Genomic DNA, 17,105 nt, shown 5'->3' with positions numbered 1-17,105 from the left:
TTACATTCTTCTGGAAAATTTGTGAATATCTTGACAAGTGTAAAGCTGAAGTGGATAACTTTTACATGCTGTTCTCAGTACACATTCTCCATCTGTCAGCTGTGAGATGGTTTTTCTGAGTAAAACTGTCTTGGGGGAAGAGGCAGGAAAGAGGTATTTTTCTGATGGGAATGCCAAACAAGATCTACATGAAAAACAGTAGCAGTTTTCTGCAGAATGTTACCTGCTAACTTTAAAGGTACAGATGTGAGCCATGCAAATTAGCACTGTTGTAGAAAGAGCACTGGGTTGGAAATTCAATTAGAGAGTGAGATTTATTGATCTCTAACATAATGCATCTTTAAGATTCTATGAGTCCAGCAAGGGGGCCACAAATCGATACTAAGAACAAGAGAAATTAAAATTCAAGAAACTGGTTTTCTGGTTAAGCATTTCAGTATAAACTGGCATTTATTCCAGTTTTCTCACTTCTATCAGATTCAATGTACATATGGAAAATACTGATAAAAATTTTCCAAGAAAACAAAATCTTAGAGAATCAACTTGTTTCTCAAATAAGCAAACTACAAATTAACAGGTTATGACAGTACTGATGTCTGAAACAATACAATACTCTTTATAGAAAATGATGGTTAATTTTTCTATTTTGCTTATCTGGCCTTTGCTGAACAGGATGCTTTTAGTTATTTCTTCTCCCCACTACCCTCCCTCCTCACTTCCTCTGCTTTTGTCCTCTTTCAACCACTCCTTTAAAACTCAATTCAAAAATGCTTCTTCAATGAATCTTCCCCTTGGCTCTCGCACTGCGTGTTGTGCTACAATTCTCTAACATATGTATCATATATTATTGTACATCATAGCTATTTATGTGTCTTAGAGCTCATTAATAAACTTAGAGCTTATTAATAAACTATAAATTCCATGAGAGAAGAGATCTATCTAAGAAACTTATCATCTCCAATACCTAACAGTGCTCTCTGCATACAGGTATTTACTACATGTGTAATGTATATATTTAAAAATAAAGAAAGAAATTTAAATAAATGAAATGTTAGTTTTAAAATGTATAACTTGAATCATACCAACAATGAAATCCTCCTGAGGAGGAGAATCTACTTTAATAAAAACAATTATTTATAAGTATCATATTGGTTGTTAGTACTGTAAGTGGGCCCCTGTAATCCCTAGTAACACCTATAAAAGAAGTGCTCCTTTTGGTAGTTTGAAAAATCTTCCTACAATTTTACATTATTAATGCAAATGTCCTTACAGACCATGAAAAAGTAAATCTCAATTTAATTTCTGAATATTAAAAACTTCTCAATTAATTAGATTTTATTATGTCAATGCAAATAACATCTAAGTACAATTTCACAAAGTGATAACAGAACACAATTTTCTTCAAGAGACATATGACGATGGAATGCAATATCATTAAAGAATGTCCCTCATATTTCTATAGTTATATTTTTACTGACTAGAAAAATCACATATTTAACTACAATCCAGGAAGAAAAAACCCAATCACAACATAGTGGTTGGAAACACACACAAAATTAAGGAACTCCTGGGCCCAGAAATCACAAGCAGGAAGAGTTCTGGTTGGATGGCACTTGGGAAACAGGGCAGGAATGCAATAACTCCAAATTGATTACTGATGCGACAACCTTTATCTAACAGTATTTTCCCATTTACGTTACGTGGCAATAAATATTGAAATACCACCATCTCAGAAGAATTAAAAAGGCAAATAAGCCAAAGAGCAATGGGGAGTGCAGAAACATTAAAGAAGATGTATATGATCGAAATGGTGTGGGCTGGTCGTGTAGAGAAAATGAAAATGGTAAATTAGCATGCGGGATATGGTTTCTATGAAGGATTTGCAATTTACAGATTTAGAACTAAAAGAGAGGAGGTCATTGAGAACAGCCCTCTCATTTTATAGTTGAGAAAAAGGAAACACAGAAAATTTAAGTGATCCGCCCAAGGTTTGATGAAGTTGCAATCTATTATGGTAATAGTGATACAGTGAAATAAACAAATTTTATAATCAAGAAAAAAAAAATTCAAAGATATCAGTGTTTTGATCTAAGAACTAAGCCTTTTACAAAACATACACAAAATGGATCCTAAAGATGGAAAAGAAAGTCTGTTGAGGAACATCACACATTATAAAAGAAATTCCATCACTTCTTTGGATTCTCAGACTATTAGGCAGGCTGACAGTAAAGGAGAGAGAAAAGCTGGTGCTATCCCATTTCCCACACTCACTTCTTCAATGATAAACACACTGATCCCTAATATTGAGGGTATAAGAGAATTTTCTTCTATGTTAGAAAGCTGAAGAAAAGGTACTGGCATACGCCAATAACAAAATGGCATCAATTATTTGTTCCTGAATTAGGCTGAATACAGAAAAATACATGTCTATGCTCCGGATGTATAACTAAGGCTTATAAATAATAATCAATTATTGGAAACATTATACAAAAAAAGAATGAAGAACTTCAAATGAATTTACATAATAAAATCCATTTAGAGTTACACCTACCCGCAAACATACGTAGTTCAGAAAGACTTAGTAAGATTTCTTGTGGTTCTGTACTACTAGAATATACATCTACTAAGCTAAGCTCAAAAGGTAGACACTAGGTCTCTTCCTCAGCGTCCTAACATAGTGTCTATAATACATACTTAATTGTTAATCGAATGAACAAAATTATCATAAATCTCATATCTATCAAATCATAAAACTAGTTTGTGCAATGCTTGCCATTAAAAATTAAAATTTAAAAAATCTTCCCTTTAAAAGGTGAGTGAAATCAAGAAGGAAAAACAAAGAAAGTCCTTTAGAACACCCCAAATTTGTCATTTCTAATTTGAGTCTTCCTTGTTTTTTGTCCTATTTTTCCTGGCAAGCAAAGATGGAAAAGTATACAATTCCAAGAATCTTAGTTAAGAACTGGGGCAAGTTCAAAACTATATGAAAATTAAATGTAAGTCCACAACAGGCCAAGGAATAAAGAAAGTTATATAATGAATTTTCTTCCTGATTGCCTGGTATTTTTAAAGTTTAACTGAATATTGAACATGTACATATGCTTCTAAATTTGGATGCTTAAAAAAAAACACATTTCTCCACGTTGATGGAGTTATTTTCCAAAAATACTAATTTAAATAATTTTATTTCATCTAAAATGTTATTTGGCAAATAACATTTTAAATACATACCATTCTGCCTAATTCTAGCTTTGTAACTTAGTAACTTAGTATGAATCACTTCTCAGTAACTGCTGGGATTCTGACAATCACTCAGAAAAACAAAAAAACCCCTAAATCCTTTGATAAAAACAACCGTACCAAAAGGAGATGACTTTGTAAATTATTACAAAAGCCACTTTAAGCCTCTTCAAACTTCTCTCATGTTTAAAAGATAAGATTCGAGTTCAATGAATTGAAAATGGACTAGAGAATTAATGACTTTGAATTCTAATTTGTGTTATGAACCTAACAAAATTATAAGCTACAAAGGCTTTCACAGTAGAATAACTAACAAAAATTGTAAAACATGTTGCTATAAGGTACATAAACACCGTAAGAAATGAAAAAATAGACCTATTTGTCATAAAAGAATGACTTCCCTGACATCCATGAAGATTTCTTCTATTATTCACACTTTAATAGACTTTTATTAAACATTTTACTATATGTAAGGCATTTTGTTCAAAAAAGACAATTAAATTCCCAAAAGACAAATGAAATTTGTATCCATGTTACCTCATCTTTGGCCACTGGAAGCGTTATTTCTCTAGGTTCTGAAAATGGTGCCTCTCGAAAAGGTGGAACAGATCTCACTAAATCTGGTACATAATAGGAATGCAACAATGGTGGAGTCACCGATCCTGGTGCTGAATACCGTCTTTCATCTGGTGAAGGCACTATCTGGTTAGCTACAGTGGATTCATGGGGTGAATGAAACCGCTGCCGTTTAACATCAAGGGGAACATTTTGTTCATTGCTTAATCTCCTGTAAAAAAAAAATCCTGGTTAAGGTTCACTATGATGACATCCAGTAATGAACTTCTTAAAGACTAAATTTAAAAACACAGGGACAAAACTGCAATACTGTCCACACAGCAACATTAGTTACAAATGGAGGCAAGTCTCAAGGCTAAGAAGCAGGACAATGCACACAGCGCTATTCCATAGCTAAAGACAATGTTCATACTGAACATAAAGAAAGTGACATGAAATATGGGGAAAAACACAATCATACACACGGGAATATGATGAAACTACAAGAGGGAACTGACAACAATCCTACAGAAGTGCCAGCCATGACTTTTTATTGAAAATCTGATATATTTTCCCTAATCAAAACACACTTTCATAATAAAACTGGTGCAATAAAGCATGTGTGTGTCCATATATAGACACACACACAGAGTCAGTGAAAAATCTGATAAAACAGACTTAAAAAGATCCTTTACCACAAAAGCCATTCAATAACAGAGAAGTTTTCTGTTAAAGTTTACAATAAACTTTTCATTTATAATTACATATTTTTAATCAACTTGTTACATAAATTTAATGTCTTAGTTTCAAATATGTTAAACATGATGTATCTGAGGAATATTCAGATCAACCAGAAACACTGAATTTAGAAATCAGATAAGTGACAAGATTACTTTAGAAAGAAAAGATTTATAGAAATGTGACTTCAATATATTATTTCTCTTTAAAAATCATTTCTTTTTCTAGTCTTCCAAGTTACCTGAACCAAAGTCACTAACTTGTAATGTGATTTTCCACTAGACATTTAGCCTTTTCTAGACCTCAGTTTTTTCATCTGCACAACGAAGGGACTAGATAGTCTCTAAAATTTATTTTAGAAGTGGAAGAAATTTAAAAATTCTCAAGTGTAGCATCATTACCACACTACCCTCCTTTCAACAATGGGAAAAAGTTCTCAAACTCACAGGAATTATAATAAACCAAGGAATTAAGGACTAAATTTATGTCTCAGGGATTAGTGGTTAAGTGCAATAGCCAAAATGAAAAAGCAGCGTGATAGAGTGGCAAAATGTTGGACCAGGGGAGGCTGGTTCTAGATCTAGCTATGTAACTAGTCAAGTGTGGGACACCTCAGCCAAAACCCAATGTCTGTGGGCCTCAGTTTTCTTAGCTCCAAAATGGGGGAGGGTGGGGTTTGAAGGGAGGGTACCCCATGCAGTGGGTCCAAAGCTCTTCTTCTGAACACAAAAATCCTAAGTTTCTAAGCCAAATCAGAGAATCATGGATAATGATACCATTCTTTCTGTATCCTGCCCATTTGCTATTCTAAATCAGTATTTTAACCTAATCCTCTGACTCCAAACCTAGTTTGGGGTGCCTCCGTGGTCTAAATCATTTTGCCTCCTATACCCTTATCCAATGAACTTGTTCAGATGCCCAAGTCACCAAAGCAAAATTTGATCCCCAACTCACTAACAAACTCAGAAAATAATCAGAAATACCATTATCATAATTGGTATTTGTTATTTTCAGAATAATTATTTTTAAAAGTACTTACTTCCTTCCTCGCGATACTGGAGAAGTTGATGTTCGTACTGGACTTCCATTTCCATAAGATAATGACTGTATTGGGATAGGTGAAAGGTTCCCAGTTAAGAGACTTCTCGGTAAACTATTTAAAAAAAACGTTCACAGGATAATGGTTAATGGTATATTCTTCAGAAAGAAAAAATTTCAGAGCAACAATAGACATTCCAAAGAAGAAACAAACCCATAGGTTAATAAACCTCAAAATTAGACAGGATGTCAGAGGTCATCTAGTACAACCTATAACTGAACAAGAATCTTCTCTACAACATATCAGGTGGTCTTCCAATCTTTGCTAAAGCAAGTTTTCTAAAGAGAGGGGACTCATTACCACCTAAAGTAGATCATTCTGATTGGGGGAGCGAACCTGCCATAGCAAAGCCGAGCAGGAAGCCCTGGGCACTCTGAAGCAGCAGCAGCACTGTGAATTCTCAAACATATCAGCCCAGGATGGAAATCCAGTAGAAGAGAGCAAGAGAACCGCAGAACTCCAGGTAACTGCAGCAGCCACTCCTGAGACTATCAGCAGGCAGATTAAATGTCTATAAGTCACCTACTTGAACTTCCAGGAGCCAAGAGGGCAGAATGATCAGTAAATGCTATTCCCCTCCCCTTGGTGACCTTGAAAAACCCAAAGAATATTTCCCCAGGAAAAATTCTGAAACAGTGGGATCAGTCAATGGGGTAAACAGTCTTAGCCCATGAGGCTAGGAATATCGCAAAGGGGGGTGGGTCCCTCTTGCTGTGGCTGAAGGGGACCAGTGCAGGACTGGAGCTGTCCCAGAGAGTCCCTCCTCAGCGAACTGGGAGGAGATCCTGAGCCCCAGCAGGGTAGAGCCTGCAACCGCCAACACCAGGACCCCAGTGTGCCTTAGCACAGCCAGAGGAATCGGGAAGACACTAGCACAGACGGGACCACCAACTGCTAAGCTTGCCTATGCTCTAACTCAGGAGAGGAGACCTCCTGTGGCCAGACCACCCCTCCCCCATACTTAACGCAGCTAGTTCCAGTGTAACTCCTGGAAAACTCAGAAAGACTTTCTTTACCTAGCCTCTGCTCTGGCTCAACAACAGGTAAGCTGCAGCATTTTAGCTTTTAGCTGAAAGAACCACAGGCCACAATACACAAAGCCTCAAGTTCTAAGCACAAGAACCATGGGACAGAACCTCTTCTGCCCCAGAAGCAGAGATCCACTTTAAAAGCCTGGAAAAGGCTTTCTGCAAGAAGCAAACCAGAAAAGACCATAGAACCTTTCTACGGTGAAAAGGACTAAAAACACGAATACCAAAGAAGTCAGCACTGAGACTGTAATCCCATCTGAAACTTCAGAAGGGAATATGAACTGGTCTCAAGCCCAAAGAGCATTCCTGGAAGAGCTCAAGAAGGATTTTAAAAGCCAGATTAGAGAAGTAGAAGAAAAACTGGCCAATGATTTTAAAAACAAGAAAAAAGAATTCACTGAAGAGAACAGCTCCTTAAAAAAGGAAAATTGGACAAATGGAAAAGGAAGTACAAAACCTAACTGGAGAAGATAACTCCTTAAAAGGAACAACTGGGCAAACAGAAAAGGAGATGCAAAAGTTAACTGAAGAAAACAATCTATTAAAAATTAGAATTAGGCAAGTAGAAGCCAATGACTCTATGAGACATCAAGAATCAGTCAAACAGAATCTAAAGAATGAAAAAATAGAAGAAAATGTAAAATATCTCATTGGAAAAACAAAGGATCTGGGAAATAGATCCAAGAGAGAAAAATCTAAGAATTATTGGTCTACCAGAAAGCCATGATGAAAAAAAGAGCCTGGACAATATCTTCCAAGAAATCATCAAGGAAAACTGCCCAGAGGTCCTAGATCCAGAGGGCAAAATCGTCATCAAAAGAATCTACCGCTTACCTCCTGAAAGGAATCCCAAACTGCAAACACCAAGGAATATCGTTGCCAAATTCCAGAACCATCAAGTGAAGGAGAAAATAAAGTAGATCATTCTCCTTTTGGATAGCTCTAATTGTTAGAAGTTTTTCCTTATTATCTAGTTTAAATTTAGTTCTTTGTAATGCTACCTACTTTTTCTTGAGCAAAGCAAAATAAGTCTAATCCCTCTTCCCTGTTACAAGTCTTCAAATACTGGAACATAATTATCCCCGCCCAGGTCTTTTTTATTTAGGTTGAACATATCCAGTTTCTTCAAAAGAGTCTCATATGATCTCAACCCAGACAGCCTTCTTCTAGATTTCTCTAGCTTATCAACTGACTTTCCTAAAATATGGCTCCCAGAACTGAACACAAGATATGGTCTGACCAGGGCAGAATAAGGCAATACTTTTTAGCGACTCCATAGCCCCAAAAGGTTCTGTGTCAAAATTCAAAAAGCCATTATACTTACTCTACATTTTGACAGTTGAACTGGGCATCTATAATCTGCTGGTGAGAAACGGCTGGGGACAGATTGAGGGGAAGTTTGAAGAAGTTACTGGGCTGCTGATACTTTGGATGGAAGGGTGGACGACCCAAGTTCGAGGAGTTTGGGAACATGCTCTTGTTCACTAGAAGTGAACATGTATTTTGGTACCTAGATTAACACAAAAAGAAAATATTACAATTTTTTCTTCTATCCATTATTTAATTTTTTTTTAAATTAGTTTATAATATGAACATCTTACAGTATATAGCATTGATACAGTCAATTAAAAAATGCTCCGATAGCTAAACTAAATGTCTAGTATCTTCTAAATATAATTCATATAAATTGCTTTGGTTATCCTTGTGTCCTCATCTTAAGTTACCAAGTTATATCAAAAAAGGAGGTAGGCCAGAGATGTAATAAGAGAAAGGGATACCAGGTAAATAATCACTGTGCTATCCACAAAACATAAAAAAAAAGAAAAAATAAAGAAACATATCTACTTTATTGGGCAAATCCTTACTGAAAGATTTAACAGTAATATGAACAGAAATCATACAGATGAGGTGTAGCTATGATCTATACGCAGTAGTGAACCCACTGTAAAATCAGAAATCCACTTAAGTTTTAAAATACTGATCTAGATGAATCATATATCAAATGACAAATGAACAGATTTTAAATTTCATCATATAGTCATTACCTCAACAGTATTATTTAGGAAAATTAATTTTTTTATCACACACAATTTAGGATCAGAAAAAAATCAATTGAAATGTTAACATTTTACCTTTATTCAGTCTATTTTATTTATAAACATCTCCCTAATGCACCTTATAATCTTATAGAATTGATCAAAAGAGGAAGGATTCAGTACCATGTTACCCAAAGATGAAAATAAGAAGCTCCTCTCAATATCTAAATAATACATACAACAAACTTTCTCCCTTTTTTCCTCAATACCATAAAACAGAACTATGTATCGGGCACAGGTCAAGGTTCACAGCACACTGTAGAACCCTACAACATATGACAGATGCTACAACTTAGCCCTATCATGTCCCAGTTACCTGGGGAACCTCCATTGCAGAAACTAAGCATCAGGACGCTAATCCAAAGAAAAGGAGTCAGTCATCCCAGCCAAGTGAAGTAAAGTTGAGAGGCCTGGTTCCTTCCTCTGATAACCAGCACCATGAGCTCTGCGGACTCTTGAGTCCTAGGAATTTCCATGCCCTGCTGCCTCGGCAAAGAATGGAAAGGTGGTGCAAGAGATCCTGGCTACAGATACACCCTGCAACTCCCATGCAAGTCATCATTAGTAAGCCTACGTATGTCCTACAAAATGCAACTTCTGGTTTATATAAAACGAGCTGATGGGAAACACAATCAAATAGGATTCAGCATAATGAATTATGCCTTATAGCCAATTCTGTTGCAACGTATGTATTCCATGTTATCTAGAAATGCTATTAGATTTGAAGTCGGACAGCCTTTTAAATTAATTTCTATCAACTAAAGCTCCAAACATACATCTTAGTTGTAACCATACATAAATGCTTTTGAATCCATGTCAACAATCACAAAATATTCTAAATAAAATATTCTACAGATCTACAGCAAATATTACATCATAGGGTTTGCAGCTGAAGGGGACCTCAACATTAGCATAAGTGTTGAGACAGAGCTGACCTAACCGCAGGCTAGTACCTCCAATACGCCTCCCCTCTCTATAACGATTCTAATCCCAAGACACCACCCACTCTTACCCTGACATCCTGTAACATTTCCCCATCCTCCCACTCTTCCTTAGGAACTGATAAGGAAATCCTCTTTATCATTTTTCCTATGAAGTGACTATCTACTCCCATATGGCTCCATTTAGAATAGACTGAACGTAGGATTTCTAGGCCCAAGTTCCCTCCCTCCATCATCTCCCTTGTTCCTCTCCATGCTGAGCCTCATGCCTATGGTGTCCCTATGCCACTCTTCTCTATCCTTCCATTGCAGGCTCTGAAAGCCCTGTTCTATTGTCACTAGACCTGTGTCCTCCCCCCCCCCCCCCCCCCAACACTCCATAAAAGACAAGCTTCTCAAGGTTAAGGAGGCTGGCAAAGGGCCTGGCATAGTCAGCACTTAATAAATGCTTATCGAATTGAAATAAATTCAGCGCAATTCCCTCACTTGAGAGACGAGTCAGAGGAGTTCAGTCTAGGTGCCCTGACTCTAAATTCAGCGCTCCCTTCCTCTGTACCACACTACCTGACCCCAACTTCAACTCACCTCTCGATCCAGTGCAGGGATTCAAAGCTGAAAAGGGTTCAAGAGAGGGTCTGTTACTGAGGTAGCTCGAAGACAATTAATTACCCAGCCAACGACAAGCCCAAACTCAAGAACATTCCCAAAGGCTGGAAGATTCCATTCTAAGGAAGACTTATTACTCCATCCCTCCCAGATGCCCAGAAAACCCCCTGAAGCATCAGTTTGTCCAAACCAGAGAAAATAAGCTCCCTGCCCCCCTATCAAGCCGAAAACTGGACGAGCTTTGGGACACAGGTGACCCGTCATGTCCAGTACAAATCCTACTGGTCACCTCAGGTAAGGCAGCCTTAGCTAATTACAATTGAAAAGCTCCAACAGAACCACCACAAACCATGAATTCCAAGTCCTAAACACTGAGGAAAAGCAAAATGAGAAGTGAGAATTCTTAACTAAAACCATAACGAGAATTGTTTCTGTTTTAAGACTAAGACTTGAACGATGACTAAGGGCAGGGACGCCACGCTGGGATCAGTTTCCATTTCCTTTATTCTGCCCCAAGCGAGAACAACCCTGCGGCCCCTTCAGCAGCGCTGGGGCAGGAGTCCTGTGAGTGGTGGGGCGGCTGCCAGCACCGAAAGACAACAGACGGGATCACACACAGACAGACAGACGGACACGCGCACAGACAGACGCACACACACACACAGAATCACACAGACAGACACGCACACAGACAGACACGCACACAGACGGGGTCACACAGACAGACAGACACACACACACAGACGGACACATGCACAGACGGGATCACACAGACACACAGACGCGAGCACACACACACACAGAATCACACACACAGACAGACAGACACGCACACAGACGGGATCACACAGACACACAGACGCGCACACACACACAAACAGACGGACACGCACACAGACGCGCACACACACACACAGAATCACACACACAGACAGACGGACACGTGCACAGACGGGATCACACAGACAGACAGACAGACACACACATACAGAATCAGACACACAGACAGACACAGAGACAGGATCACACAGACAGACACACACACACAGAGACAGGATCACACAGACAGACAGACACACACACACAGACGGACACGTGCACTGACGGGATCACACAGACACACAGACGCGCACACACACACACAGAATCACACACACAGACAGACAGACACGCACACAGACAGACACGCACACAGACGGGATCGCACAGACGCACACAGAATCACACACACAGACAGACAGACACGCACACAGACGGGATCACACAGACACACAGACGCACACACACACACAGACAGACGGACACGCGCACAGACAGACACGTGCACAGACGGGATCACACAGACAGACAGACAGACACACACACAGATGGACACGCGCACTGACAGGATCACACAGACACACAGATGCACACACACAGAATCAGACACACAGACAGACAGACACGCACACAGACAGACACGCACACAGACGGGATCGCACAGACGCACACAGAATCACACACACAGACAGACAGACACGCACACAGACGGGATCACACAGACACACAGACGCACACACACACACAGACAGACGGACACGCGCACAGACAGACACGCGCACAGACGGGATCACACAGACAGACAGACAGACACACACACAGATGGACACGCACACTGACAGGATCACACAGACACACAGATGCACACACACAGAATCAGACACACAGACAGGATCACACAGACAGACACACACACACACAGACGGACACGTGCACTGACGGGATCACACAGACACACAGATGCACACACACACACAGACAGACGGACACGCGCACAGACAGACACACAGCAGGATCACACACACAGACAGACGGACACACGCACAGACAGGATCACATAGACACGATCACACAGACACACACACACAGACGCAGAAACACACAGACACGCACAGACACACAGACACAGAATCACACACACCACACACACCCCGCAAGCTCCCTCCGCTCCCTCCTCCTCCAGGCCAACCCTCCCCGTCACGGCCTCGGCCTCTCCCGCCGACCCCGCCGGAGGAGGAGGAGGAGGAGCTGCGGGACGAAGCGGAGCGGGGCTCGGAGAGGGGACGGAAGGGGAAGGCCCGGCCCGGCCCGGGCCGCCCGCCCGCGGCCCGCTCACTCACAGCAGTCCTCGGGGAAGTGGATGGTCACCGGCACCAGCCGCCCCGGGGCCCTGCGGGGCCGGAGGAGCGACGACGGGGGCAGGGGGGTGGGCAGCGGCGGGCGGGGGCCCGCGTCCACCCGGGGCAGCTGGGCCGCGGCTCCCGCCCCGGAGGGTCGCTCGGGGCGCCGGCTCTGCCTGCTCCAAGACGAACCGAGGGACGAGAGGAAGGAGGTGGAGATGGAGAACGAGGGGGACACACAAAAGGAGGGAGCGGAGCGCGGAGAAGCAGCCGCGGGAAAGCCCAGCGGCGAGCACCGGGCACGGGGACAGGCCTTGTCAGGCACGACCGGAAGCGGGCAGCGACCCGGAAGGGAACCCCCGGAAAGGAGGGAGCAGCCGGCCAGGAGCGGGAGGTCGTGCGCCGCCTCCCTCCGGGGCGGCCCAGGCCGGCTGCAGTCTGCGCATGCGGAGGCCCCGCCCCCGCAGGACGCTCCTCGCGCCTTCGGAGGCCTCTCCGCAGCAGGGACAGGGTCTGGGGAAGGGACCGGGGCGGACGGTGGGGGAGGGGATTCCAGGCGGACGGTGGCTTTCTTAGCCCCCCGGGGTGGAGCCGTCCGCACCCAGCACTGCTTCCGGTAGCCTCGCCACCTGGATGTTACGGGACTCAGCCCTTTGGGGAAGGCCCGGGGAGGCTCCCCGATCGCCATCTCCGCGGACGCTGTCGCCCCCGGCCGGAGCGTCAGCAATGCGGCTTTGTGGCCTGGGACGGGCCGTGCCCCGCCCGCGCCCGCGCCCTCCCCGGGCACGTGGGCGCCGCTCCAGGCCCCGCCTCCGGCCCGCGCACGCGCCGTCGCGTCTTCGCTCCGCGTGCATTGGGATTGTTCCCCCAGAGAAGGCAAACCCTCGGCCTCACCCCGGTGAGGGCTGCAATGGATGCTCGCTGACCGGTTAAAGTCCGCTGTGTAGACCGAGCGCAGGGACTGTAAGAAAGCCAGAAGAGACCACCGCGTGTGAGCGAGGCCGCTCCCGGGGAAGCGCGAAGATCAGACCGGAAGTAGAGATGAGGAGAGAACGTCCTAGACACGTGGGAAGGCCGTGAGAACGTCCGAGTCGGGAGGTGAATGTGTCCAAGGAGAAGGGCGGGGCCGGCGGTGCGGGACCGAGGAGCGTGTAAGAGGGAGGAGGGTGTAAGGTGTGAGAGGGCGAGGACAGGAGGAGGACCAGGCCGTGAAGGGCCTGGAGGCCAGGCAGGACTCTGCGTAATCCTGGAGGTTGGGAACGGCAGCTGGAGTCAGTGACTACGGGAGCGGCGGGGTCGGACCTGCGTCCTGGGAAGAGAATGGACCGCAGTGAGGAGAGACTTGCCATGGTCCGGTTGGGAGGTGATGAGGGCCTGCCTGCAGCAGGCTCAGAGAGGACGAGGGATGGTACGTTCATGAGATGTTGTGAAGGCCACAGAGTGGGGATGGGTGTGAGAGTGAGGAGTCAGAGATGAGCGGTGGTGTTCCTGACAGTAAAGAGACGAGTAAGGAGTCAGAGCGGTGGTGTTCCTGACAGTAAAGAGACGAGTAAGGAGTCAGAGCGGTGGTGTTCCTGACAGTAAAGAGACGAGTAAGGAGTCAGAGCGGTGGTGGTCCTGACAGTAAACAGACGAGTAAGGAGTCAGAGCGGTGGTGTTCCTGACAGTAAAGAGACGAGTAAGGAGTCAGAGCGGTGGTGGTCCTGACAGTAAAGAGACGAGTAAGGAGTCAGAGCGGTGGTGTTCCTGACAGTAAAGAGACGAGTAAGGAGTCAGAGCGGTGGTGGTCCTGACAGTAAAGAGACGAGTAAGGAGTCAGAGCGGTGGTGTTCCTGACAGTAAAGAGACCTGAACTGAGAGCAGTGTTGGAGCAAAGACAGTGAGTCCGACTGCACCTGTGTTTAATCTCATTGAGAGGGGAGGGAAAGGAAAGAAGTGGGAACTCAAAGATTTTTTAAATGAACATTAAAATTTATTTTTATATATGTAACTGGAAAATAAACAAATTAAGTAGGATAAGAAAAAAAGAAAGATGAGTTGGACACGTTGAGTTTAAGATATCTACAGGACATCCATCTTGAAGTGCCTGATCGGCAGCTGGAGATGTAATTCTGGTGGTCCGAAGATAAGTTAGGGATAATAAGCAGATTTGAGGTGATGGCTGAATCTCGGAGTACAAGAGGTGACCGAGTGACATAACGAAGAGGGAGAAGAGAAGAGAGACCGGGGTAGAACCTCAGGGGACTCCCACGGTGATGGAGCATGACCTGGATGAAGACCTGGATGAAGACGGAGATAATAAGCGAACAAGGAGAGAATGTTATCACGGAAAGCTTGGAGAGAAAAGAGTATAAAGGAGAAGAATGGGACTGGCAGGATCGAAGACTTCAGAGAAGTCAAGGGTGAGAACTGAGAAAAGCCCGTTGGATCTGCCAGTTGTGGGATCGTTGGTCACTTTGGAGAGAGCAGCTTCTTTCTGTGGTATGAGTTATTCCCCCACTTAGGATGTGATTTTTCTCTCTAAGCACTTGCCAGGCTTCCCCTTCCCCCTCTGTTATAGTTTCCTTTCATACTAGGTCTGAGGTAACGGTGGATGTCTGATTCATCCGGCCAGTTAATATCCCATATTGTTCCTGAGTCTTTGATGCCCAGAGAAAACACTGTAAACTCTGCTCTTAGGAAGCTGTTAAAATCAATCAATAACTCTCTCCTTTAACTCCAAGCCCTCAACCAGAAATCTCACTTGGGCAGATTCAGCTGTTTTAAAATCTTTCTTCCAGGTTCATTCCCATTTATCCCCTCCCCTAACATTGCATTCAAGTTTTAGCGCAGGCCATTTAGCAATTTGATTGCTTGATAGCTTTATCATGTTTTCCAGTTTATGAAGCAAAATAAACTTTTAAATATACAAGGGTAAAAACCTGGAAGCTTTAGGTCCAAAGTTAGTGCACTCACCCCCTGGGAGGTTCGAGGAAGAGGGAAGGATTTTAGCACTGTGCAGATCCCATCCCAAACATAAGCTGTGCATGCCTCTACCACAGCACCCTGGCATCAGCTTTCCCAACTGCTAGCAAATTCTTGTTCATTCCTCATGATAGCAGTTCTCCTCACTTTTCCCTTCCCAGCTCCCTGTTTGACTTCACTTCCGTCTCCATAAGTCCAGCTTCAGTCAGCAGACTCCTCTCTCTTGAATTCCTAGAGTAATGTTCAATAGCCTTTGTGGCTTGAAAGAACAGACCTTCCCTCATAAAGTGATAATTTTCTACTGTTTCAGAATTTAAGGTTTTCACATCTGGTGTACGTATTTGTTTTTATATTCTTTGTGCCTAGCTTTCTGTCCCATTGTCTTTTCTTGACCTGAGAGAAGCCTCAGATCAGACAAAAATGTATCAGAGTATTGCTAACCAGATGGCTGCTTCTAACCTCCAGGAAGATAAAAAGTAGATCTTGGAACTAGCAAGGACACCCACAAAGGTAGCAGTTTGCTGAGAGAAAAAAAGAGATTCAAATACCAATGGTGAATATATTCTTCAAGCTACAAGCAAGCTGTTTTTGCAAAATGACATATAGTTTCACATAAATTAATGAAAAATATTTTAAGTTCCATTCAGAAACAAAAATTGTATTTGCCTCTGAGTTTTATTGCCCTGTAGTATCAAGAAACCTTAACACAAATGGCATTCTAATTCAATACATGGCAACAAAAAGGAATAGGAATTGCATCTCCTTTTACTTTAATTTCCAGTAAAAATGAGTCAGCATTCCCATGGAAATCCATTTCATTTACTAAAGATTCATTGAGGTTCATATCTGTGAGCTTTACGTTTCATTTTTTCCTGAGAATTTTCTGTTGTATCAAGGAAGCAACAAGTATTGTTGCCTTTGTGACAGGCATTGTACTAAGCTAAAGATACAAAGACAAAAGCAAAAAAAGAGAGTCCCTGCTCTCAGTGAACGTACATTCTAACTGGGCAAATAACCTGCAAAAATAGCCCTAGTAGCAAGGGAGATCCAGAATGGCTTGGTGCAGAAGGTAGTCCTTGAGCCCTGGGTCTTGAAGGAAACCAGGTATTTTAAGAACTGGGGGTAAGGACGAAATTCCTGGTACTGGGAGATTGCCAGTGCAAAGATACGAGCAGGCCAATTTGAATGTTCTACAGACCATGCAGAGGGTAGTATGACAAGAGAAATATTCCCATAGAGTTCTTCTGATAGATTGCTGCTGTACTATCACCACACAGGTTCCAGAGGTTAAAACCCAGGTTTTACTATATTTAAGCTCAGAAAAATAACTCTGAACTCTGATTAGGGTTCTAACAAGGCATATATTCGTTTTCAGTTATGTCAAAGAGAGAAATAGTTTTTGTTCATTCACCTATATCCAAGATGAGGCAATTACACATGCATCTTCCAAACCTGTAAAATTTAAAACACTTCTTGTTCAGTTGTGTCCCACTCTTTGAGACCTGATTTGGGGTTTTCTTGTCAAAGATAGTGTGGTGGTTTGCCAGTTCATTTTACAGATGAGGAAACTGAGACAAAAGCATGACTTGTCCAAGATCACACAACTAGAAAGCGTCTGAGGCCACAGTTGAACTCACAAAGTCTTTCTGAATCCAGACCTGGCACTCTATCCACTG

The 17,105-nt window shown here is 42.7% G+C and overlaps 1 protein-coding gene across 7 annotated transcripts in view; it reads right to left on the bottom strand.

Moving 5' to 3' along the window:
- TENT2 (terminal nucleotidyltransferase 2) overlaps positions 1-13,155 on the bottom strand; it is an 82,991-nt gene extending 69,836 nt beyond the window's left edge. For 3 of the 7 annotated variants that reach the window (XR_011966531.1, XM_072606430.1, XM_072606436.1), the window contains exons 1-5: positions 12,466-12,538; positions 10,286-10,312; positions 7,988-8,173; positions 5,573-5,686; positions 3,778-4,027 (exon numbers count right to left, since the gene is read on the bottom strand). Coding sequence is in view for 6 of the 7 variants with exons in the window: in XM_072606430.1 (XP_072462531.1) it covers positions 3,778-4,027; positions 5,573-5,686; positions 7,988-8,136 (513 nt within the window). In the remaining variant the exon portion in view is untranslated. Of the gene's footprint in view, positions 1-3,777; positions 4,028-5,572; positions 5,687-7,987; positions 8,174-9,075; positions 10,025-10,285; positions 10,313-12,465; positions 12,808-13,066 lie in introns of those variants that run through there. The other 4 variants (XM_072606431.1, XM_072606433.1, XM_072606432.1 and 1 more) reach the window with 4 other exon arrangements.
- Between the last annotated feature and the right edge of the window lie 3,950 nt (positions 13,156-17,105).

The sequence above is a fragment of the Notamacropus eugenii genome, chromosome 4 (genome assembly GCF_028372415.1).
Source record: "Notamacropus eugenii isolate mMacEug1 chromosome 4, mMacEug1.pri_v2, whole genome shotgun sequence".
Classification (NCBI taxonomy): Eukaryota; Metazoa; Chordata; class Mammalia; order Diprotodontia; family Macropodidae; genus Notamacropus; species Notamacropus eugenii.
The sequence above is the reverse complement of the archived record's forward strand: the minus strand, read 5'-3'. Positions and strand labels throughout refer to the sequence as shown.